Source organism: Vulpes lagopus, chromosome 4 (assembly GCF_018345385.1).
Source record: "Vulpes lagopus strain Blue_001 chromosome 4, ASM1834538v1, whole genome shotgun sequence".
Classification (NCBI taxonomy): Eukaryota; Metazoa; Chordata; class Mammalia; order Carnivora; family Canidae; genus Vulpes; species Vulpes lagopus.
In genome coordinates this window covers 36492174-36515788 of record NC_054827.1, presented here as the reverse complement: position 1 = coordinate 36515788, position 23615 = coordinate 36492174, and the positions used below count along the sequence as shown (strand labels likewise).

At 40.3% G+C, this 23615-nt stretch overlaps 1 protein-coding gene, 1 non-coding gene and 1 pseudogene across 5 annotated transcripts; 1 reads left to right on the top strand and 2 right to left on the bottom strand.

Moving 5' to 3' along the window:
* Window positions 1–2707: 2707 nt before the first annotated feature.
* LOC121488703 lies at window positions 2708–4101 on the bottom strand (annotated as a pseudogene).
* A 124-nt stretch (window positions 4102–4225) lies between these two features.
* Window positions 4226–22374, top strand: CHRNA6 (cholinergic receptor nicotinic alpha 6 subunit). 4 transcript variants are annotated; one of them, XM_041751298.1, is made up of 7 exons: window positions 4322–4402; window positions 4815–4872; window positions 6151–6290; window positions 16631–16675; window positions 18658–18767; window positions 18871–19849; window positions 21221–22374. In XM_041751298.1, the coding sequence occupies exons 2-7, from the start codon at window positions 4839–4841 to the stop codon at window positions 21350–21352; spliced, it is 1440 nt and encodes a 479-aa protein (XP_041607232.1). In that variant the 5' UTR covers window positions 4322–4402; window positions 4815–4838; the 3' UTR covers window positions 21353–22374. The 4 variants fall into 4 exon arrangements, with proteins under 4 accessions (XP_041607231.1, XP_041607232.1, XP_041607234.1 ...); XM_041751299.1 differs by having other exon boundaries at window positions 4374–4402; window positions 6213–6290; XM_041751297.1 differs by lacking the exon at window positions 4815–4872 and having other exon boundaries at window positions 4226–4402.
* On the bottom strand, window positions 18462–18534 carry TRNAE-CUC. The gene has a single exon. It is a non-coding gene; the product is annotated as a tRNA-Glu (tRNA).
* Window positions 22375–23615: the final 1241 nt, after the last annotated feature.

Below are 23615 nucleotides of genomic sequence, written 5' to 3'. Positions count from 1 at the left end.
GTTTTAACTTCTCTCCCTGCAATTTTCAGAAAGGGATTGAAACAGGATGTAAACCCAGAATTGAATTACAAAACTCAAACAACTTTCTGATGATGAGAGGAGAGTGTAAACGTTTTCTTTGGGTGGGAGAATGTATATTCTACATAAGCATTTAAAATACAGCACATTTTTCCTGTAAATTCAGGCCCAGGAGCTATCCAATTTTGTTGGCTGTCTGCAGTGGTAAGAGAGTGAGAGGGGCACCTGGCTGGCTCAGTTGGAAAAGTGTGTGACTCTTAATCTTGGGGTCATGGGTTCAAGCACCACGTTGGGGGAAGAGAGTACTAAAATAACAAAATAAATTTTATTTTATTTTTTTTAAAGGAAAGTTTTTTTTTTTAAAGATTTTATTTATTTATTCATGAGAGACACAGAGAGAGAGAGACAGAGACAGAGACACAGGCAGAGGGAGAAGCAGGCTCCATGCAAGGAGCCCGATGTGGGACTCGATCCTGGATCTCCAGGATCACACCCCAGGCTGCAGGCGGCACTAAACCGCTGCACCACTGGGGCTGCCCCAAAATAAACTTTAAAAGAAAAGAGAGACAGTGAATAAAAATGACAAGAAAAATTGGGTAGGAAGAGGTGAAATCATCTCTAACACTGAATTTAATCACATTTTTCTGGTGACAGAGCTGGAGGAGGTTAAGTAACTTGTCCAACATCCTCCAAGTATCAGTACCAGAATCTAAATACAGGTCTGTTTGACTCCAAAGTCCATATTCTTCCCTCTGCATTCTTGGTCTCCTGTGAGGCTCTTCTGTGACCTCTGCTTGTTACATCCCCTATCCTCCCATTCTGCACCTTGACTCCTGGGGACAGGCGGTGTGTTCCTGGAAGAAAGCAGAGCTGATTGGGACTCATTCCAGGAGATTGCTCTAGAGTGGTTCATTAAGGTGACAGGTGATGGCTATAGAGGATTGATGGATAAAACAAAAGATGTGAAACAACAGTTTTCTTTTTTATTTTTATTTTTTATTTATTTTTTTTTTCAGTTTTCTTTTTTAAAGGTTGATTTATTCATTTGAGAGAGAGAGAGCATGAGGAGCAGCAGAGGGAGAAGGAGTAACAGGCTCCCCACTGAGCAGGGAGCCTGGTGCGGGACTCGATCCCAGGACCCGGGATCACAACCTGAGCTGAAGGCAGACGCTTAACCACTGAGCCACCCAGGCACCCTGGAACAACAGTTTTCTTGACAGACTGCAGCGTCCATCTGGTAGAAAGTGTGAAGAACAAATCATTTAAAGCCTGAGAAATAGAGTTGAGGGTGTTGGTGCTTTGGAAAACAGCCAACTTGATTTGTGTTTCACTCCAAAAATGAGTGAGGCATTGCCTCATTTCGGGATATGACCTGGCATTTTATCCATCGTGGTAAAGTGTTGTCCAGGCTTTTCTCTTTATCACCTTAGATTCTCTCCAGACTCCACAGGACATTCCAGCAAAGGACAAAAGCCCATCTGCTAAGGGGAGCACTTCAGTAACATCTTTAGATGACATATCTAAAGCAGGCAGGCAGGCAGCCAGCACTTGTCTGGTCTAAGTTTGGTTCTATATGTTGCTTCCTTTTTCATTCCCTCAAGAGATATGTGGTTAATAGAATTTTGAGGAAAGTCATTGGTCTGAACTCTGCACAATTGCAAAGTGTACTGTCTTTGGGATAATGTCACAGAATGTTTGGGTGGGAAGGACCCAAGGGATCATCTTCCAGTCTCATTTTTCTTCTTTTCCCCAGCTTTCTGGAGGCCTAATTGACAAATAAAAATTATATATATTTGAGGTCTACAGTGTGATGATTTGATATGCATGTGCATTGTGAAATGACACTACAGTCAAGCTAATCAACATATCCATCGCCTCACTTGGTAATCATTTGTGTATGTGTATTGGTGAGAGCACTTAAGATCTATTTACCTAGAAATTTTTTTTTTAAATTTTAATTAAAAATTTTTTTAAGTAAACTATATGCCCACTGTGGGGCTGGAACTCATGACCCTGAGCTCAAGAGTCATGTGTTCTACCAACTGAGCCAGCCAAGTGCCCTTCTCTTAACACATTTAAAGTATATATTAACTATAGTCACTGTAGTATGATTAATCAGTCACCAGAACTGATTAATTTTATAACTGAAAGTCTGGATCCACTCTCCTACTCTCTGCTTCTATGAGTTTGACTTTTTTAGATTTCATACATTCACGAGGTTGTACAGTATTTGTCTTTCTCTGTCTGGCTTATTTCACTGTGCACACCGTCCTTCAGGTTCATCCATGTTGTCCAGGTGGCAGGATTTCTCATGGTTTAATAATATTCCACACAATATGCACATACACACATCATATCTTTGTCCATTCACCCATCAACAGACGCTTAGGTTGTTTCCATACTGTGATTATTGTGAATAATGCTGCCATCACAGAGAAATCAGATATCTCCCTGAGATACTGATTTCATTTCCTTTGAATTTATTTCTAGAAGTAGAATTGCTAGATAAAATGGTAATTCTTTATTTTTTCCAAGAAAATAGACCAACCACCACCACCATATTTTAGTTTACTCTGATCTAAAGAGAAAGATGTCAAATGAAAACCTAGAACATGTACATACATGCACACCTTCCCAAACCCAGATAACCTAAAAGAAAAGATAACAAAATTCTGTTTGACAGATAAATTTATCTTCTCTTCTATAAGATGTTTCCATACCCTATTCCATGTCTTGCAGCCAACTGGGGCTTCAGAATAGCAGCTTTTCCCCGGCCAGCTTCTGAGCCTTGGTTTTTATTTTTTATGCTCTTTAACATGGGCACATTTTTCAGCATGTCAGACAAAATGAGAAAGCGGATCTTGCTGCCATGGATGTATACCTGCCCCAGCTGTGCCACTTGGCCTTCTCTATATGTGAGTGTGATGTTGGCCACCCAGCAATTCATGTTGCCCTTTGCCTCAAAGAGTTTCCCACGATACACATTGCTGGTTTTATCTCACGTGTCACCACGTGACCCTCAGGCCTGCCTAGGACTTTAATCGGCACACGTATCAGGAAGAGAGTTCTCACTGGCTCCCCTTACTCTTCCTTTTGGGGGCGGAGGCAACTCTGGTAGCTGTGAAGGTGTGAGCCAAGTGAATCGTGGGTCTCTGCTCCTGGTAGTTCCTTTTTTAAGCTGAAAAAAAAAATATTTTATTGATTTATTCATGAGAGACACACTGAGAGAGGCAGAGACATAGGCAGTGGGAGAAGCAGGCTCCTCCCTCCAGGGAGCCTGATGTGGGACTCGATCCCAGGACCCTGGGATCACATGCTGGGCCTAAGGCAGATGTTCAACCTCTGAGCCACCCAGGTGCCCCCGTTGCCCATTTTTTAATTGGATTTTTTTATATTGAGTTTTAGGAGTTCCTTATATATTTTGAGTATTAATCCCTTATCAGACATGTGGTTGCAAATATTTTCTCTCATTCTGGGGTCACTTTTTCCTTTTGTTGTAGGCCTATCTCCTCTTTAACCAACACCAAAATCTGACCAGAAGGCCCAGTTCATCAGAATCCCATCGACACTAAACTTATAGAGACAAGAAGAAACCTATAAGAAAACCAGTTGATGACAAGGATGTTGAAATAAACATAGGGCTGTCCAGGTGGCATTCTGTGTTCCATACTCATCCCTCTGGTTCTCAGATACCTAATCTCTAGTCCTGGATGGTGATTCCTGTCAGAAAGACAAAACACTAAAAGCCCTGGAGTCAAATCAGATGAATCCTGCTCTAAGCCACGCTTATTAAGACAGGAAACTCCTATTTTAGTAAGTTTTTTAGTAACAAGGATGGCCTTGATTAACCAGAGAATTCGGTGAATCAGAATACACTGCCTGGGACCCTAGCACATGCTGTGCCAGTACTTGGGGCTCAGTAAACGAGTGTTTCTCCCCCAAGAATTACTGCCCAAACTGTGCTACAGAAAGATCTAAGCCAGGCAATGTTTTCCATTCTGCCTGCCTACCGTTTCCTCGGCGCTTTCCTTCACTGTTCTTACACAAAAAGAGATCTAGGGTGACAGCAAAGTGATGACTCATCTGACATCAGATTGAATCCTTTTTATTTGCCCTTGTGTGAGCCCCACTTTATGATATTGGGAACATCCGTGTTAGGTTTGTGAATGTTTTTATTTCACAGAAGACACACATGGACTGCAGTGGGACTCTAATGATTTAAAGGTCTGATACATGTGGCTGTCTGATAGGTCTTTGTTTTCCACAATCCTTTGACTATAAAAGGAATCAAAGTGTGTTTTAATCATGCTGACCAGCAAGGGCCAGGGATTCCTTCACTTTGGTCTGTGCCTCTGCTCGTGTATATTCATTCCTTGCTTGAAAGGTAGGTCTTATTTCTGTTTTTTCTCATATTCTCTTTTTGGCTACATGTGTTTACTTTTCTAGTTGTGTTCGACTGAGCACAGGTGAAATGCCCTATGTTGAATATGTAGAGGGTCTGCAGAGGGATTACTACGGTTATAACTGCTAATTAATCTATTTCTTACTGGGGAAGTTGAACATGTAACATGAGATTTAGGGGGTGGGGTGGAGAGGACGATGAAACACTGTAAACCATATTTTATTGTCCCACTAAAAAACTGGTAGTGATAATAATGATGCAGTTTTCTATCCATACCTTCTCTGGATATATTTAGCTGACTTACTTGTATTTGTATTGAATATATCTTTTTAAAGCTGTGATTTATTTGTTAGCTGATACTATTACTTACTCCATGAACCCTTCCATTTTGAAGGTAATCATCACTGTTTTGGGAAGCATGTCATATTACTGTGCTGGAATGGATCCTAAGAGTAAGATCACTCATTTTAAAAGTTAAGACTTGGAAACAGCTAGCTGCTATTCTGCTGAAGAAAACCACATTTCCACGTGCTTTTGGCTTTGCAGGGGTTTGCTCTTCAAGACTGATGGAGGCTTTACCTATGCTGTCTGGGGTGGGGGGCATGGATAATGGGGTAATGGAGAGAATTGTTTATTGTCTGTTTTATGTAGAAATATTGCTACCCTTATTGATTATGGTAACAAGAGTGCTATTTTATTTATTTATTTATTTATTTATTTATTTATTTATTTATTATTATTTTTTTTAAGAGTGCTATTTTACATTTAAAATTGTTCTTCCCTGCTGGAATCTCAGAGTTTCAGTGTTTCCAAGTCCATTTGTCAAATGACTATTTAGTGATACAACAGCTATCCTTTTGTTCATTTTTGCTGAATTTTCAGTCCCTTTAATTTTCTTTCTTTCAGAGGGATTTCTAATCCCTCTGGGAAATTTATAGAATAGTACTTCAGATGTCAAATTTGGCTTCTGTAAGGGATACAGAGGGGTATGAGTGAAATGAATTATGTCAAATTAAGGCAAGTAACCTCCTTTTGATGCATTCTTGGAAGAATACAGACATACACATTAAACTATCTAAAATTTAGTGACTAAAATGCTATTATTTAAGGACTAAATTTGAATTCTTTTGAAACTATTTGTTTGCCCTAAAAACTTTGCATTTACACAAATCTCCAGAATAATTGAACTCAAAGCTGATTTTAAAAAGGATTATGGCTTGTTAAGATATTAATACAATTACTAGTTATTTCAATTTGCTTGGGAAGCTTCCCTAGCTAAATACCTCACTGTTGTAGAAACAGGTAGTTGAATCAGTATTTTGACAAGAAAGGGCAGGACTTTTCCATAATAACCAGATCAGTAAGATTGTCATCCTCAGTGACATAAGCAAGAATTGGATTTCATGCTATCCCTTTATATTCGTGGTGTATTAGACTTTTACGAGTGCTCTTGCCAATATTATTTTATTTGCTATCACAATAGTTATGGGACATAGGCATTTTACCCTTTTTATCTTCAGGGCAAAGGTAACCAACTGAGGCCCCGAGAGGCAGATACAACGGGTACCAGGGGAAGTCTGTGTGGGTGGACAGAACGTAGGCCAGGAGTGCTCAGTTACTTGGACACCCCACTGCTCATGTCACTTGGTGATGGAAGCTGCCAGAACCTTCCCCACCCCTGTGAGCACTCTCTCTGCTTCTCTAACTCTTCCCTCTGTTTGGCCATGCAGGCTCTGCAGGCTGTGCATCTGAAGAGAGGCTCTTTCACAAACTGTTTTCTCATTATAACCAGTTCATCAGGCCTGTAGAAAATGTTTCTGATCCCGTCACAGTGCATTTTGAAGTGGCCATCACACAGCTGGCTAATGTGGTAAGTGCCGTCAGTTCACATGTTCCTGGAGGAACCCTTACTCTGCAGAGAGCAGTGAGGGTCGCAGAGCAATTCTCAAACACTGTCCCAGTTGTTGCACATGGTAAATATAGAAATTTTGAAAATACGAACAAACGCACATCTACATGGGTGCTGGCTCTTTGAAGTCCTCCTGTTGGGAAGAAGACACTTTACCACTAATGTTAAAGTTACTTACATCAAGGCAGTGTCTCTCTGGAAGTGCTTCCAGAGCCAGTTTAGGAAACAAAGAGGCGAAGGGGAAGTTGAAGGGAGAATACAAAGGGAGCTAATTCCATTGCGCCAGTCACTATGTCTACACTTAGTGGCTGTCATCTGCATTTTATAGCAGGAGGGAAGCTCATTTAAGTGACCTTCCTTAGGTAGTACAACTATAACATGGTGGAACTGCGATCTTAATTGAGCCTGTCTGACTCCAAAGTTCATGTTCTTTTTACTCCATAGAAAAAGAATGGCTTTAAGTCTACTACATTATGCAAGAAAGAAAAAGAAAATCACCTTCTTTCATATAGTTCCATCCAGTGTGAGAAAACAGGCGGGAATTTGGATTTCTTGCTATGTTCAAGGGCAAGGAGGACTGCAGTTCTCTCCTTTGAATAACCTTCATGTCCTAATTTCTCAGAGAGGAGGTAGTGGGACCTGGTATTATAACATAGAGCAGGGTTCTGGGCTCCAAGGCATAGGAGGGAGCAGAGCTGGCCTGCGGACCAAATGCCAGGAATAGGTAGGCTCAGGAAGTATAGGGGGAGGCTAAAGCTAGAGCTCCTGAGACAACAGTGCACAGCAAAGGGAGCCCCTTTCATCAGTCCCAGCCTATGGATAAGGAAGGAGTTCTCTGTCCTCCTAGACTTTGCCCCTTAGGAAACAGTGGTGGCTTTCAGGGTTCACTGGGGAAAGATCTTAATTACAGATGTGAAGTCAGGGCCCATGATGTTTCTCCAGTCCATGCTTCCTAGTGGATGAGACTGACCCCTGGCCTGGTTCTCTGGCTTCTGGCCCAAACTGGAAGTATGTATATACCAGTATATACTGGTTAAAAAAAATAACACATTTTATTTTGCTTAGATGGGCCTACTCATTCCTTAAAAAATATTTATTTGGTACCTGTTCTGGTCCTTTCTACCCCCAAAGAGTGTTGACTGGTTACTGGCTTCCTACCTGGCTGGAAGCTATAGTTTGCTGTGGTTGGATTGTTCTAATTTTCACTATTCACTATTTCACTATTTCTATTTTCACTGTACAGCATCACTTCAAATCCTTGGTTGATATTTCTTTCCAGGACATTGTTCTGAGGATGGTGGGTGGGGATGGCAGCATACAGATTTTGACATTTGCATGTGGCTGCTATCAGAGATTTTTTTAAAATATGGCTTAAATAAAACAAGTTTATTTCTTTCTTATGTAATAGAAATGTAAAGGTTAACAGTTTAGGAGATTAATACCAGGTGGCTTCATGGTGTTAGTGATTGCTCCACTGTATTCAGTTGCTCAAGTTAGGCACCGCACAACATTCAGGGGATGCCAATCACATTGACCGTGATGCTTAAAGCATAAACCATACATTGGTGACAGTGAGCAAGGTTCCATCTTTCTATATCACCATGTGCTTTCTTCCCTCAGTGTTGCCAAAGTGGTCCAAGATAACTGCTGATTTTCGCTCATCATATTCACATCCTTGATGATAAGCAGGAGGAAGGGAGAAGGGCATGTAACAGACATCTGTGGCTTCCTGAGGGGTTTTCCTAGAAGTCCTACTAACCCTACTAACATCCTCTGCTTCCTGGTTCACTGACAACCTCTAGCTGTAAGGGAGACTTGGGAAATGTAAAGAAGACTTGAATTTTTATTTACTGAAATAACTGTAGGTTCAAATGCAATTGTAAGAAATAATAGAAAGATCCTGGGCAGCCCCGGTTGCACAGCGGTTTAGCACCACCTGCAGCCCAGGGCCTGATCCTGGAGACCCAGGATCAAGTCCCACGTCAGGCTCCCTGCATGGAGCCTGCTTCTCCCTCTGCCTGTGCCTCTGCCTCTCTCTCTCTCTCTGTGTCTCTATGAATAAATAAATAAAATCTTAAAAAAAAAAGAAATAATAGAAAGATCTTTTGTACACTTTGCCCAGTTTTCCCAGTGGCAACCACTAATATATCTTCTATTTTAAAATTTTTGTCATTTCAAGAAAGTTATATAAAAATGGAATCATAAAGTACGTAATCTTGTGGGATTGGTTTTTCTGGAAACTCATCCGAGTTGTTGACTGTATCAATAGTTCATTTCTTCTTGGTGCTGTGTGGTATTTAGGCACTGCAGTTTATTTCACTTTTCGGTGGTTAAAGAACATTTGGGTTGATTCCAGTTTTATTCTATTACAAATAAAAGTGCTATGAACATTTGGGTATAGGTTTTTGTGTGAGCACAAATCTTCATTTCTCTGGGATAAATCTCCAGGTGTGCAATTGCTGGGCTATATGGTAGTTGCATATTTAGTTTTTTAAAGAAATTGCCAGGATGCTTTCCAGAGTGAATCTATCCTTTTACATTCCTGCCAGCAATATATAAGTGATCCAGTTTATTTGCATCTTCACCAATATTTGGTGTTGTCACTATTTCTTTTTATTTTAGGCATTCTAATAAGTATATAATGATATCTCATTGCAGTTTTAATATGCATTTTCCTAATGACTAATGACATAGACGATCTTTTCATGTGCTTATTTGCCATCTGTATATGCTCTTTGGTGAAATATTTGTTCATGTTTTTTTGCCCATTTTCTAATTGGATTGTTTGATTTTTTTTAACTGTCCAGTGTTGACAGTTCTTGCTATATTCTAGATACTAATGCTTTGCCAAATATGTGGTTTGTAAATACAGTTGACCTTTAAATAATGCAGGGGTTAGGGGTACTAGCCCCTAGCACAGTCAAAATTCTTCATATAACTTTTGACTTCCCAAAATCTAACTACTAGTAGTCTACTGTTGACCTGAAGCTTTACTGATAACATAGACACTTGATTAACATTTATTTTGTATATTATGGGTGTTATATTCTGTATTCTTATAATAGAGTAAGAGAAAATAAAATGTTATTAAGAAAATCATAAGAAAGAGAAAATACATTTATAGCACAGTGCTATAAAAATTCTCTATATAAGTGGATCTGCACAGTTCAAACCTGTGTATTCAAGGGTCAATTGTATTTTACCCTAGTTTGTAGCTTCTTTTTTCATCTTTTTCATGTGGGCTTTCACTCAAACTTTTCCACTTTGATGAGGTCCAGTTTATAAATTTTTCCTTTTATGTGTTGTGCTTTTGGTGTTAAGCAGATCCCAGAGATTTTCTTTTATTTTTTTTCTTAAAGCTCTATTTTTTTAAGACTGTGATCCATTTTGAGTTAATTTTTAATTTTTGTATAAAATCTGAGGCTTAGGGATGCCTGGGTGGCTCAGTGATTGAGCATCTGCCTTTGGCTCAAGGCATGATCCCAGGGTTGCCTGGATCAAGTCCCACGCTGGGCTCCCTGCACAGAGCCTGTTTCTCTCTCTGCCTGTGTCTCTGCCTCTCTCTCTGTTTCTTTCATGAATAAATAAATTAAGTCTTTTTTAAAAAAATGCGAGGCTTGGTCTCTCTCTCTCTCTCTCTCTCTCTTTTGTTTTTGGTCTGTGGTGTCTAGTTGCTCCAGTGTCATTTGTTGAAAAGGCTATATCCTTTTTCCATTAAGTTGCTTGTGTACCTCTGTGAAAAATCAGTTGAGCATATTTAAATGGATCTATTTCAGGGTCCTCTATTCCATTCCATTAATCTATATGACTAACCCTCCACCAATACCACACAGTCTTGATTACTGTAACTGTATAGTAAGTCTTGTTTTTTATTTTAAAATATTTTAATTATTTATTTGAAAGAAAGAGAAAGAAAGCACAAGAAAGAAAGTGGGGGTAGGGACAGGAGGAGAGGGAGAAGCAGACTCCCCACTGAGCAGGGAGCCTGATGTGGGGTCTTGATTCCTGGACTCTAGGACCATGACCTGAGCTGATGGAAGATGCTTAATGGCTGAGTCACTCAGGAACCCAGTAAGTCTTAATATTGGTCAAAGTGATTCCTGCAACCTTATTCTTCTTTGTCAAAATTATATTAGCTATTCTAGGGCCTAAGCCTTATAGAATAAGCTGCCTATGTATACAAAAAGCTTTGCTGGGATTTTGAAAGGAATTGTACCACATCTATAAATTAATTTGGGGAGAAGTGGCATATTTACTTTGTTGAGTCTTCCAACCCGTGAATGCAAGATATTTCTCCATTTAGCCCTTTTTTTCATCAGCATTTTGTAATTTTCAGTACACAGATCCTATTCATGTATTATTGTGTACATATGTAAATATTTTGTTTTATTTGAAGCAATTGAAAATAACGTGCTTTTAATTTTGGTTTCTCTATGTTCATTGTTAGTATATGGAAATTGAATTTTTTGTCTGTTGATCTTATGTCATGAGATTTTGCTGAACTTACTTATTAATATCAGTATTTTTTTAGTTTCAATATTTTTATAAATTCCATGGGATTTTCTATGTAGGCAACCATGTCATATGCAAATAAAGATAGTTTCTTTCTTTCTTTCTTTCCAATCTGTGCTTTTTTCCTCTTTTTCTTGTCTTATTGCATTGACTAGAATTTCTAGTACTGTATTGAGTAAAAATGGTGAAAATGAACATCTTTGCCTTGTTCTCAATCTTAAGGAAAAAGCAGTCAACCTTTTACAATTTAGTATAATGATAGCTGTAGCATTTTTATGGAGGTTTTCATCAAGCTGAGGAAATTCTCCTTTATTCCCAGTTTTCAACAAATTTTTGTCATAAGCTGATGTTGAATTTTTGCCAAATGCTTTTTCTGCATCAATTGATATAATCACATATTTTTTCTTTTTTACCTTGTTGATATGGTAACTTACACTGATTGATTTTTGAGTGTTGAACCAGCCTTACATCTCATTTAGTCATGGTATATAACTTTTTTTAAAAAGATTTTATTTATTTATTTATTCATGAGAGACACAGAGAGAGAGGCAGAGACAGAGACTGAGGGAGAAGGAGGCTCCGTGCAAGGAGCCAGATGTGGGACTTGATCTCAGGACCCCGGGATCACACAGGGAGCCGAAGGCAGACGGTCAACCACTGAGCCACCCAGGTGTCCTGGTGTATAACTTTTTATATATTGTTAGAATCAGTTTGCTAATGTTTTATTGATGGGTTTGTGACAGATATTTATCTGTAATTTTCTTTTTTTGTACGGTCTTTGGGTTTTGTGTTTGGATAATACTTCATAAAAAACGTTTAGAATTGTTCCATCCTCTTCTACATTCTGGAAAAGATTGTGTAAAATTAATATTAGTTCTTTACCTGGTTGGTAGAATTCTCCAGGGAAACTTACTAGGTCTAGATACTTCTTTTCCAGAGGTTTTTAACTATAAATTCAATTTTTTAAAATGGCCATAGACTATTCAGACTGTCAATTTCATCTTCTTTGAATTTGGATAATTTGTGGCTTTTGAAGTTTTAGTCCACTTTTTAGAAATTTTTGAGTGTATGATAAAATTGTTTATAGTATTGTCTATTCTTTATAATGGCTACAGGATCTGAAGTGATAGATAGCTCCTGTTTTATTCTTGATGTTGGTGAGTTGTGTCTTCTCTGTTTTTATCTTTGTCAATCTTGCTACAAATTCCTCAATTTTGTTGTTTCTCCTCCAAAGACTTAGCCTTTTGTTTTCCTTTTTTTTTTTTTTAATTTTTATTTATTTATGATAGTCACACAGAGAGAGAGAGAGAGGCAGAGACACAGGCAGAGGGAGAAGCAGGCTCCATGCAGGGAGCCCGACGTGGGATTCGATCCTGGGTCTCCAGGATCTCGCCCTGGGCCAAAGGCAGGCGCTAAACCGCTGCGCCACCCAGGGATCCCCTTGTTTTCCTTTTTAATTTTGATTTCTACTCTTGTTAAAAAAAGTTTGTTTGTTTGTTTACTTATTTATTCTCTACATCAAGACTTGCATGTTTTAATGACTGAGCCAGCCAGGTATCCCAAATTTTCTACTCTTATCTTTATTTTTCCTTCCTTAAGCTTGCTTTGGGGTTTATTTTGTGCTTCTTTTTCTAATTTCTTGAAGTAGAAACTTGGATTATTGATTTGAGGCCTTATTTCTAGTGTAAGCATATCATGCTATAATTTTATTTTCAGCACTGTTCTAAGCTATGTCCTTCATGTTTTGGTATGTTGTATTTTCATTTTCATTCTGTTCTATGTATTTTTAAAAATCTCCTTTGAGAGGCACCTGGGTAACTCGGTTAAGTGTCTGATTTTTTTAATATATATTTTATTTGTTTATTCATGAGAGACACAGAGAGAAAGGCAGAGACATAGGCAGAGAGAGAAGCAGGATCGTTCTGGGGAGCCTGATGTGGGACTTGATCCCAGGATCTCGGGATCATGACCTGAGCTAAAGGCAGACGCCCCAAGTGTCTGCCTCTTGATTTTGGCTTAAGTCATGATCTCAGGGTCATAAGATCAAGCCCTGCCCAGGGCTCCATGTTCCCTGTGGAGTCTGCTGGGGATTCTCTTTCTTCTTCTCCCTCTGCACTTTCCCCTACTCACACGGTGGTACACACACTCTCTCTCTCAAATAAAGAAATAAAAATAATAAAATCTTAAAAAAAAACAAAACCGTCCTTGGAGACATCCTCTTTGACCTATGTATTATTTAGAAGTCTATTGTTTAATTCCTGTGGGTTTAGAGATTTTCCTGTTGTCTTTTTGTTATTGGTTTCTAGTTTGATTCCATTATAGTCAGAAAACACACAGTATGATTTCAATTCTTTTAAGTTTATGAGGTTTATTTTATGGCCCATGATAAAAATATGATTTATCGGGCAGCCCAGGTGGCTCAGCGGTCTAGCGCCACCTTCGGTCCAGGGCATGATCCTAGGGTCCTGGGATCAAGTCCCACGTCGGGCTCCCCTCATGAGGCGTGCTTCTCCCTCTGTCTGTGTCTCTGCCTCTCTCTCTCTCTCTCTCTCTCTCTCTCTCTCTCTCTCTGTGCGTCACTCATGGATAAATAGATAAAATCTTTCAAAACATATGGGCAGCTCTGGTGGCTCAGCGGTTTAGTGCCCCCTACAGCTGGCGTGTGATCCTGGGGACCCAGGATCGAGTCGAGTCCTGTGTCGGGCTCCCTGCATGGAGCCTGCTTCTCCCTCTGCCTGTGTCTCTGCCTCTCTCTGTGTGTCTCTATGAATGAATAAATAAAATCTTTAAAAAAATAAAATAAAAATGAAAAATATGATTTATCTTGCTTAATATTCCACACATACTTGAAAAATATATGTATTCTGCTATTTTGATTCTATATATGTCAGTTGGGTCCTGTTGATTGACTGTATTCTTCAGATCTATATTTTTGCCAATTTTCTGTCTAGTATTCTATAGGTTGCTGAGAGAGGAAGTGTTGAAGTCTTCAGCTATAATTAGGGATTTATTCCTTCTTTCAGCTTTACCAATTTTTGTTTCATTGTTTGGTATGTATACAATTAGGATCATATGCCTTCCTGGTGAATTTATCCTTCAAGCACTATGTAATGTCTTTCTTTGTCCATAGTAATCATTTTTTTCTGAAGTCTACTTTGTCAGATATTAATGTAGCCATTCTTATTGGTGTATTATAAGCTACCTGGTCTCATTTGGGGCACCAGAAGCCCCTGTGGACCATATACATTGTTGTCATTGAGCCACGGTGAGCCCTGGGAATAGCTCTGTGATGCAGTACAACAAGGACACACAATCATCAACTTCCTTCTCAAAGTCTCTAGGCCTTTTGCTCCTCTGTATGGAAGTGTATTTGCTGCCATACAGAATGATACTGGCCACAAAGTTTTCTGGATAGATGATCTTTCAGTGTAAGAGTACTCCTGCTGTGCTCCCAACAGAGATCCAAGACAAAGCCCCTAGTGTTTAGATGGCCTCACATATCTGAAATAACAAACTTAAAGGCCTTGAAAGTGTAGTCCACCTGGCTTTTCTGATCTCAATCTCTGCTGCTCAGAGCCTAATCAGTTTGAAAGTATAACTCCAATCCTTTAATTCAGGCAGGGTGCCAACTAATTTATTTTCCCAAGAAAGAGATATAGGGCAATGGTCCCAGCAACGTGAATGGTATTGTGGATCTCTGGCCTCTTTCAGCTGGGCTATCTGATGATACTGCCCATGACCATCAGTGTGGTATGGAATTGGATGGAGAACAAGACTTGCCAGAAAAAGTTCTCATTCATAAGAAAGTTGGCTGACACCCCTGAAGATGTCCACACCACATTGAGCTTTACTAGCCTATAGATGTTTTGGTGGAAGATAGGGATATTGTCAGGATAATATTGCCAACAGATTTTAACTATTTGAACATGGTGCACTAGTTCACAGTATACACTAGTTCTGTAAACACAGTATACTAGTATATAGAGGGAATGCAGTCTCTGGAAGATGCTTATGATATTTACCCCTGAGGCCTTTCTGGATTGCATAGTTAGTCCATTTTTGATTGACAGCCAATGGTTTATTGACATGGCCTCTACTAGATGGAATCCATAGGTCACAACATGACCTTCTCATGAGCAGAAGGCACCAGCCATGGACTGCTTGGCCAATGGATAAGTATAGCTCTCTACTCCTTTTTTTTTTTTTTTCATTTCCTGGCTAATAGGAAACCATAAATGTAACTCTTTTTGTTGACCTTTTAAAACACTGAAGCTTACCATTATTTGACGCAAACCCATTAGAAGGAGGAAACTTGGCAGGGGGAGTAGAGAACAACAGAGCAGCTCAGTGAAAAAGAGCAGGTTAATGTTTGAGTCCTGGCTACAATTCTGTCAACTACAGTTGAATTCATTTGACATGAAAGGTGTCCATGTGTCTTGTAAAGCAAGGTTGGTAAGTTGTTTTTTTTTTTTTTTTTTAAAGATTTTATTTATTTATTTTAGAAAGAGAGAAGGGAGAGAGAGAGCGTGCACAAGCGATGGGGAAGGGGAGAGGGAGAGGGAGAAGCAGACTCCCTGCTTAGCAGGGAGGTTGACAGGGTGGGGGAATGGGGGCTTCAATCCCAGGCTAGGACTCTGAGATCCTGACCTGAGCTGAAGGCAGACACTTAACCGACTGAGCCACCTGGGCACCCTGGTTGGTAAGTTTTGGGAACCCACTGCTGGCCACTGGGAATACCCAATACCTAATATCCAAGCAGTTGTGTTGTAAGTTTGTAAGAAGGTTCTGGATATGTCTTCAGTAGTTTTCCCACTGAAGCCTGGTAGTTGCTTAGGAGCATATTATATTTGGTATATTGGCCTGAAATGTTTTATTCCAGATAGCTCCATGACTGTCTTCAGGCCATTTAGGAACTTGTTTAATCTATCTCCTTAGAGAAGCTTTCTTTGATCATTCTGTCTCAAACAGATGTGTGTGCTTGTGTGTGTGCATGTGCATGTGTGTATGTATGCACAAACACACCCCTCTATCCCTCTTTATTTTTCTTCATAGGACTTATAACTGTCATACATTATATTATATATCTATTATTGAGTTTTTGTCTCCCCAATTAATAGTTTAGCAGTAAACAGGATGGAAAAATCCCCTACCTTCATGTGTCTAAATTCCCGGCATTTATAGAGCACACAGTACTCAATAAACATTTGAGTAATGAATGATTGAAGAAATCAGTATGGCTTGAATGAGAATTGGGATGTGGTGCACCAGAGTGGCAGGTCCCAGGTGGAAACCGCATGGTAAGCTGAGGCTCACGTTTCAAGGGGGCAATTGGGCTCAGCACTCAGAGCCTGGAGAGTGCTGAGCACAGCTGAGGAAGGGAGGTTTTCAAGGACCGGACGAAGATGGTAAAAACAATGAACCAGGTTCTGATAGCTATCATCATCTGCAGTACTACCCCTCCCTTCTTCCCACAGTCCCTTCTCTTCCTCCTTTCATGGAATCAGAAACCTTATGAGCTATGGAGATCAGAGAGGCTTCACAGAAGACGTGAGACTTAATTCTGATTTGAAAGACAGTTTTTAAGCCACAGTTTCTTTCAAAGTGAACATGGTTGGAACGAGATGTGAAAATATATTTCTGGTTGCATTTTATAAGTTGACTTTTTAGGTTTTGTTTTCCTCCGTTAGTATGAATAACTCAGATTTGGCTCTCTTCCATTGTAATTCTTGTTCTAAGATCCACCTTTTTAAAGTACATTTAAGGCTAAAAATGTTATTTCTTTTTTCCAGGATGAAGTAAACCAGATCATGGAAACCAATCTGTGGCTACGTCACGTATGTGTCTGCATTATGTGTCCTTCCCTTGGACCTATCTTACTCATGTGCCAGGCTAACAATGTCTACTGGATAAATTCCACTAACATTCCCTCTTTCCATCTCTAGCTTATGATGGAGCATAAAATACTATCTATCTGTTTCCAAAGCCTAAAGTTCAGCTCTGTAACAGCTTCTTGATGTGCTGAAACACAGCACAGGTGCTGCAACGTAGTGATAAAGTTCTCTGGGACATAGAGACCTGTCCCTTCTGGTTTCTGCCTCAGGTCTCCTATTTATATCTGTAACTTGAGCCCCAGAGTCAGATGCTTGCCGGCTCTTTGATCCTGCTGCACCAGGGGGAAGTCAGGAACTGACTATGAGAGCTTGTGGGTTAGATTCTCACCAGCTGGTTTTATCAGTTATGCTATTTCATTTCCTTCTTGTCTTAATCTTTTATGCAGACTTTGTAACAAATTCATCATGGTACACTTGAACTATTTTTTTAATATTAGAAATGAGTTGCTACTCCAGTGTGAATATAGTCTGTGGAACACAGAAGTTGAATTTATAACCTTAGCCAGCTAATAATCAATAGCTAATTATTTAAGTCATATTTGCCAAAATCAGCTCAGCTACCTAGCACCCTATCCTTTTTTAATAATAAATTTATTTTTTATTGGTGTTCAATTTGCCAACATACAGAATAAAACCCAGTGCTCATCCCGTCAAGTGCCCCCTCAGTGCCCGCCAACCAGTCACCCCCCACCCCCCGCCCTCCTCCCATTCCACCACCCCTAGTTTGTTTCCCAGAGTTAGGAGACTTCCATGTTCTGTCTCCCTTTCTGATATTTCCCACACATTTCTTCTCCCTTCCCCTCTATTCCCTTTCACTATTATTTATATTCCCCAAATGAATGAGAACATATAATGTTTGTCCTTCTCCGATTGACTTATTTCACTCAGCATAATACCCTCCAGTTCATCCACGTCGAAGCAAATGGTGGGTATTTGTCATTTCTAATGGCTGAGGAATATTCCATTGTATACCTAAACCACATCTTCTTTATCCATTCATCTTTCGATGGACACCAAGGCTTCTTCCACAGTTTGGCTATTGAGGAGATTGCTGCCAGAAACACCGGGGTGCAGGTGTCCCGGCGTTTTATTGCATCTGTATCTTTGGGGTAAATCCCCAGCAGTGCAATTGCTGGGTTGTAGGGCAGATCTACTTTTAACTCTTTGAGGAACCTCCACACAGTTTTCCCACCAACAGTGCAAGAGGGTTCCCTTTTCTCCGCATCCTCTCCAACAGTTTTGGTTTCCTGCCTTGTTAATTTTCCCCATTCTCACTGGTGTGAGGTGGTATCTCATTGTGGTTTTGATTTGTATTTCCCTGATGGCAAGAGATGCAGAGCATTTTCTCATGTGCTTGTTGGCCATGTCTATGTCTTCCTCTGTGAGATTCCTGTTCATGTCTTTTGCCCATTTCATGATTGGATTGTTTGTTTCTTTCCTAGCACCCAATCCTCCATGGATTTAACCTCCCAACCTTTTTTTAAAGTTTCTTTTTCCTTAAGATTTTATTTCTTTATTCATGAGAGGCCCACAGAGAGAGGCAGAGACACAGGCAGAGGGAGAAGCAGGCTCCCTGTGGGGACTCCGATGAGGGACTCAGTCCTGGGATCCTGGGATCATGCCCTGAGCCAAAGGAAGATGCTCAACCGCTGAGCCACCCAGGCATCCCTAATCTCCTAGCTTTTTATAGAAACCAATGTATTCTTTGTTTTTTTTTAACTAGGCTCCATGCCCAGTGTGGGGCTTGAACTCATGACCCTGAGATCGAGAGTCACATGCTCTACCAACTGAGCCAGCTAGGTGCCCCTCCAATGTACTCTTTAAATAAGAACTTACTTTTTCCAAAAATCCCTGCTAAACCAACATGGAATTAATATTGGAATAAAGTCACTAAAATTCTTTATTCAACTGACTTTTGCCTTTAGATCTGGAATGACTATAAATTGCGCTGGAACCCTATGGAATATGATGGCATTGAGACTCTTCGTGTTCCTGCGGATAGAATCTGGAAGCCTGACATTGTCCTCTACAACAAGTATGGGCTTCTGGCAACAGTAATCTCTTTCTAAAGTTGCCTTCAATACATGCCTACCCACAGCAAAAGGGGTGTTACTAATGGTGTCTGGTTTACTTTGCAGTGCTGTTGGTGACTTTCAAGTGGAAGGCAAGACAAAAGCTCTTCTTAAATATGATGGCATGATAATCTGGACTCCTCCGGCTATTTTCAAGAGTTCCTGTCCTATGGATATCACTTTTTTCCCTTTTGATCATCAAAATTGTTCCCTGAAATTTGGTTCTTGGACCTATGACAAAGCTGAAATTGATCTTCTAATCATTGGATCTAAAGTAGACATGAATGATTTTTGGGAAAACAGTGAATGGGAAATTGTTGATGCTTCTGGCTACAAACATGATATAAAATACAACTGTTGTGAGGAGATATACACAGATATAACCTATTCTTTTTACATTAGAAGACTGCCAATGTTTTATACCATTAATCTCATCATCCCTTGTCTCTTTATTTCATTTCTAACTGTGCTGGTCTTTTACCTTCCTTCTGATTGTGGTGAAAAGGTGACACTTTGTATTTCAGTCCTGCTTTCTCTGACTGTGTTTTTGCTGGTAATCACAGAAACCATCCCATCCACATCTCTTGTGATCCCACTGGTGGGTGAGTACCTACTGTTCACCATGATTTTTGTCACCCTGTCCATTGCGGTGACTGTATTTGTGTTGAACATACATTATCGCACCCCAGCAACACACACTATGCCCAAGTGGGTGAAGACGGTTTTCCTCCAGCTGTTACCCCAGATCCTGATGATGAGGAGGCCTCTGGACAAGATGAGGAAGACGAGTTCTGATAAAAACTCCAAAGGCATTTCCAGTAGGCCCACCAAAGTCAACTTTGATAATTACAGAGAGACAAAACTTCCTAAAGAATGCTGCCACTGTCATAAATCAAGTGAGCTTGCCACCAGCAAAAGAAGATTAAGTCATCAGTCTTTACAATGGATGACTGAAAATTCAGAGCACTGGCCTGATGTCGAAGATGTAATTAATAGTGTTCAATTCATAGCAGAAAACATGAAGAACCAAAATGAAACAAAGGAGGTAGGTACATGGCTCCTCCAGCCTGTCCACCTAGAGTGGGCTTAGAGGCACTTATAGGCCAGGTCAGATCTTCAGTGTGACTTCTGTTTACAAGAGGAACAGGGAGCATTACTGACACTCAGTTATTAAGCAGTTATGGGTGAAGTGGCCTAGGGGTTGGTTAGGAAAAACCATAGTTTCAGAACAAAACTCCACCTCTTGAAATGTTAACTCCAGTGAAATCTGGTTAAAATAAACATTCAGGACAACCTTGGTTAATGAAACTGTTTCTTAAGAACAGTGGCAGAGGGAAGGGTGAATGGGAAGATCTGCCTCCAGGGCAGGAGAACCAACTGCACAGCAGCCTGCAGTCTGAGAGTGCTGGGAGAGGGGAGTGAGTCTTCTGCAATTCTAATCCCACTTATTCTACTGGAGAGGGATCTAGGTGTAGATTGAAGGAGCCTCAAGGAAATTTTTAGCATCAACATATTCTGCTTTTGTTGCCCAGAGTCTAATGATAGCAGCATGGACCTCCCCCATTCTCCAAAGAGAGAACTCAAGAAAATCATGCCAGTTTTCCATAGCATAAGGATGACTAGCTTCGGGCATCTGAAAATTTGTGCCAGGTGTCAGGGTTCGACCTCATACTGCAGTTGTTGGCATTCATATCTCCTAGTGAAAGGATGTCTTGAGACCTGAAGTCCGCTCTGTTGGTGTAGGGGAGGATACTGTGACTGTGAGTCACAAGGCAGGGGGTGGGGGGATGCATCATGGTGACACCTTCATAAAATCAAGGGGTTATTGTTGTCTTAAACATCATCTGGTAGGGCCCTCAAAACACAACCTGAGACTAAGTGTCAGGCATAAATTGGAGGCATAAGAATTTGGAGGTTAGAAACTTGAAGGACATGAGAAAAGCAATGAATTCTCCATAGCTAGCATGACTTTGAGGGCTAGAGAGCTGCCTATTCCTGATAAGAGGGCCCTCCATCATTTCTCCCATCCTGCACCCCTGTCTCAAACCCATTTCCCAGACTTGCCAAGGGGTCAGAATATCCAGTGGTGCCAATGGCAAAAATTGAGCTATCCGAGTGTTTTTCTTGGGAATGCTTTTTGCAGGAAAAGTCCTTTGTACTCTGGGTGATCCTGCTAACTCTGTAGCCATCTGCACGAGGCACTAGAGGGGCATGTGCATCCACTCTCTTCAGACAAAAGTTCTGTGAACTATATAGGAAACACGAGTTAACCACGATAAAATTATGTTTGATTTAAAAATTGCCAGGGAAGTCTTCTTTGAAAAGAAAGCAGCTTATTTATGAGACAAAACACATACTCTATGGTTTCCTTTTTTTTTTTTTTTTTAATTGTTTTGACTTTTTGTTTGCCTTTCAGGTTGAAGATGACTGGAAGTACGTAGCCATGGTGGTAGACAGAGTATTTCTTTGGGTGTTTATATTTGTCTGTGTGTTTGGAACTGCAGGGCTATTTCTACAGCCACTGCTGGGGAACACAGGAAAGTCCTAAGGATGTATTTTCCTTTTACCTTTTGAAACTTACAGATGCTATATTTGTTCTATGCTCCCTGCTGTAAGGAAAGCGACAGTTTTCCATCCAAGTCCCCCATCTACTGAAGCTGATGGCTAGATGGAAAAAAAAGAGGACTTTGTTACAGATTAGGAGGCTGAATGCCCTCCTTTGTAGCACAGAGGAGTACTCTAAGATGTTTTATGACACTGGAGCCCAAAGCTGGCAGCATCCACAGGCTTCTCTTCTCTGTACATGTTCAACTTCCAGGGACACGAGTGATCCATAATACAGTGACCCATGTAAGCAACACCAAACCACGCTAATATGGGGTGCTCTTGTACCTCCAGTTTATTGCTTACCATCCAGACATGAAACACTGGAGCTCGTACCTTGCTGGCATCTGCAGCGCTTGGGAATTATTATACGCCTGCCTTCTTATGCATGCCTCTGGGATGTACTCATGCACGTCAACATTATTTGATATATTAATTAGCAAAAAATAATAGCGGGTCATCAGGGTCTCTCTCAGCAGGCTGCATCTAATTAGCACTCATCTGGCAAGAAACTTGTGTGGTAACCCAGCACTGTACTAGGCATTGCAAGGGCAACAGAAATAGGTTCTGTCCCCAAGTGCTTGCAGCTTTTGAGGAAAAGTCATAAACACAAAGATCTCCAGGACCAGGTATCGCGTGGGGAATGTGTAACTACAGCAGCCAGAGTAGGAGAGCATGATGTAGTGTTGTCACATAAATGTGTGGCAGCCTCTGCTGCGGGTCAAAGAGGTGGCTGCTCTGGTCAGCTGTTTCCACTGGTCCATTGTAGCCGAGACTGCAAATAAAGTTATTTCTTCTTTAAGAAATTGTGATCTGGTACCCTGTGGAGCAAAACCTTTTCTGAGAAGGAACACTTTGGGAATTCTGTTTCATTCTACTCTATCTTTATCTTCATATTTGTTGTATAAATATTATTGTAACAATAAAAATGTCTTTCAAAGCAGAAAAAAATAAATCTACCTAACAAAGGAACTAATTTCATTTTTGTCTTTTCCCATCTCGTCCTTGCCTAATCACACATGTAATGAATGTGCACTTCAATTATACCTTTCAATTTTGTATTTTGCTGTTTTCTCAAAACATGTCAGCAGTATTTCTCCATGATGTTACATAGTCTTGAATGTGGGGTGTCCCCATCCATGGAGGCCGGTGGCACAGGTGGTGAGAGACTTCACCCGAGTCAGAACAAAGGAGATAAAAGTTTACTGAATACACAGAAAGGGACCAGTGGGCAGGACAAGTGAGAGAGAGACTATCTGCCATGAGGTGGTGGCGAGGGGCTATAGGTACAGGGTGGAATGAAGGAGGTACGGAAATGTATAGAATTTTCCCTTTTCTGGTAACTGTGCCTGCATGTAAGTAGGCCATTGGTCAGCTAGGGCCTTATGGCTATTTCCAGGTGGGTGACTTCACCAGCCTGTTTGGGCTCAGCTGTGGATCACCGTGGTCGAATTTCCATTGCTCAAGTCCACTGCCTACTAGCTGCCTCTCTATTGAAGTACATTTTTATGATTGCATAATCTCCGTTGTGTTAATGTACCAGAACTTCTATTACCTCATGCTCATTCTTCCTTGTCTATCTCATCCAGGAGTCTCATGCACTCTGTGGTACACCAGGCAGAGGTTGTGAACTTGAAGCTCTCTGTTTAAAGTATTTTTACTGCCTCTCATATTTGTGATCATATCTATATTTTATCTTTCTTACAATGGTTTGGTTTACTTGATTTTTTCACTGTTAAGCCAATTGATTTGATTTAATATTATTGTTTAAAGAGTTGTATTTATTTATTTATTTATTTTTATTTTTTTTGTATTTATTTTTTTTAAAGGTTTTATTTATTTGAGAGAGAGAATACCAGCAGGGGCAGGGACAGAGGGGACAAACAGACTCCCTGCTGAGGACAGTCCTGATGTTTGCTTGATCCCAGGACCCTGAGATCATGACTTGAACTGAAGCCAGACACTTAATTGACTGGGCCACCCAGGCACCCCTAAAAAGTTTTAATAGTGGAAAATGCACATAACAGAATTTACTGTCTGCACTATCTTAAGTATACAGTTCAGTGGTATTCACCACCATCCATCCATAGAACTCTTTCATCTTGTAAAATTGAAACTCTGTACCTATTAATAGCAATTCCTCATCCCATCCCTACTCCTCCCTCTGCCCCTGGCCACCACCATTCACTTTGTCTCTACAAATTTGA

Excerpts from the sequence above, each read along its gene's own strand:
- CHRNA6 (XM_041751297.1), top strand. The coding sequence starts at position 4,324 with ATGCTGACCAGCAAGGGCCAGGGATTCCTTCACTTTGGTCTGTGCCTC. Across the intron at positions 16,676-18,657 it reads CCAATCTGTGGCTACGTCAC|ATCTGGAATGACTATAAATT; the intron begins GTATGTGTCTGC and ends TTTTGCCTTTAG. Across the intron at positions 18,768-18,870 it reads GACATTGTCCTCTACAACAA|TGCTGTTGGTGACTTTCAAG; the intron begins GTATGGGCTTCT and ends TTTACTTTGCAG.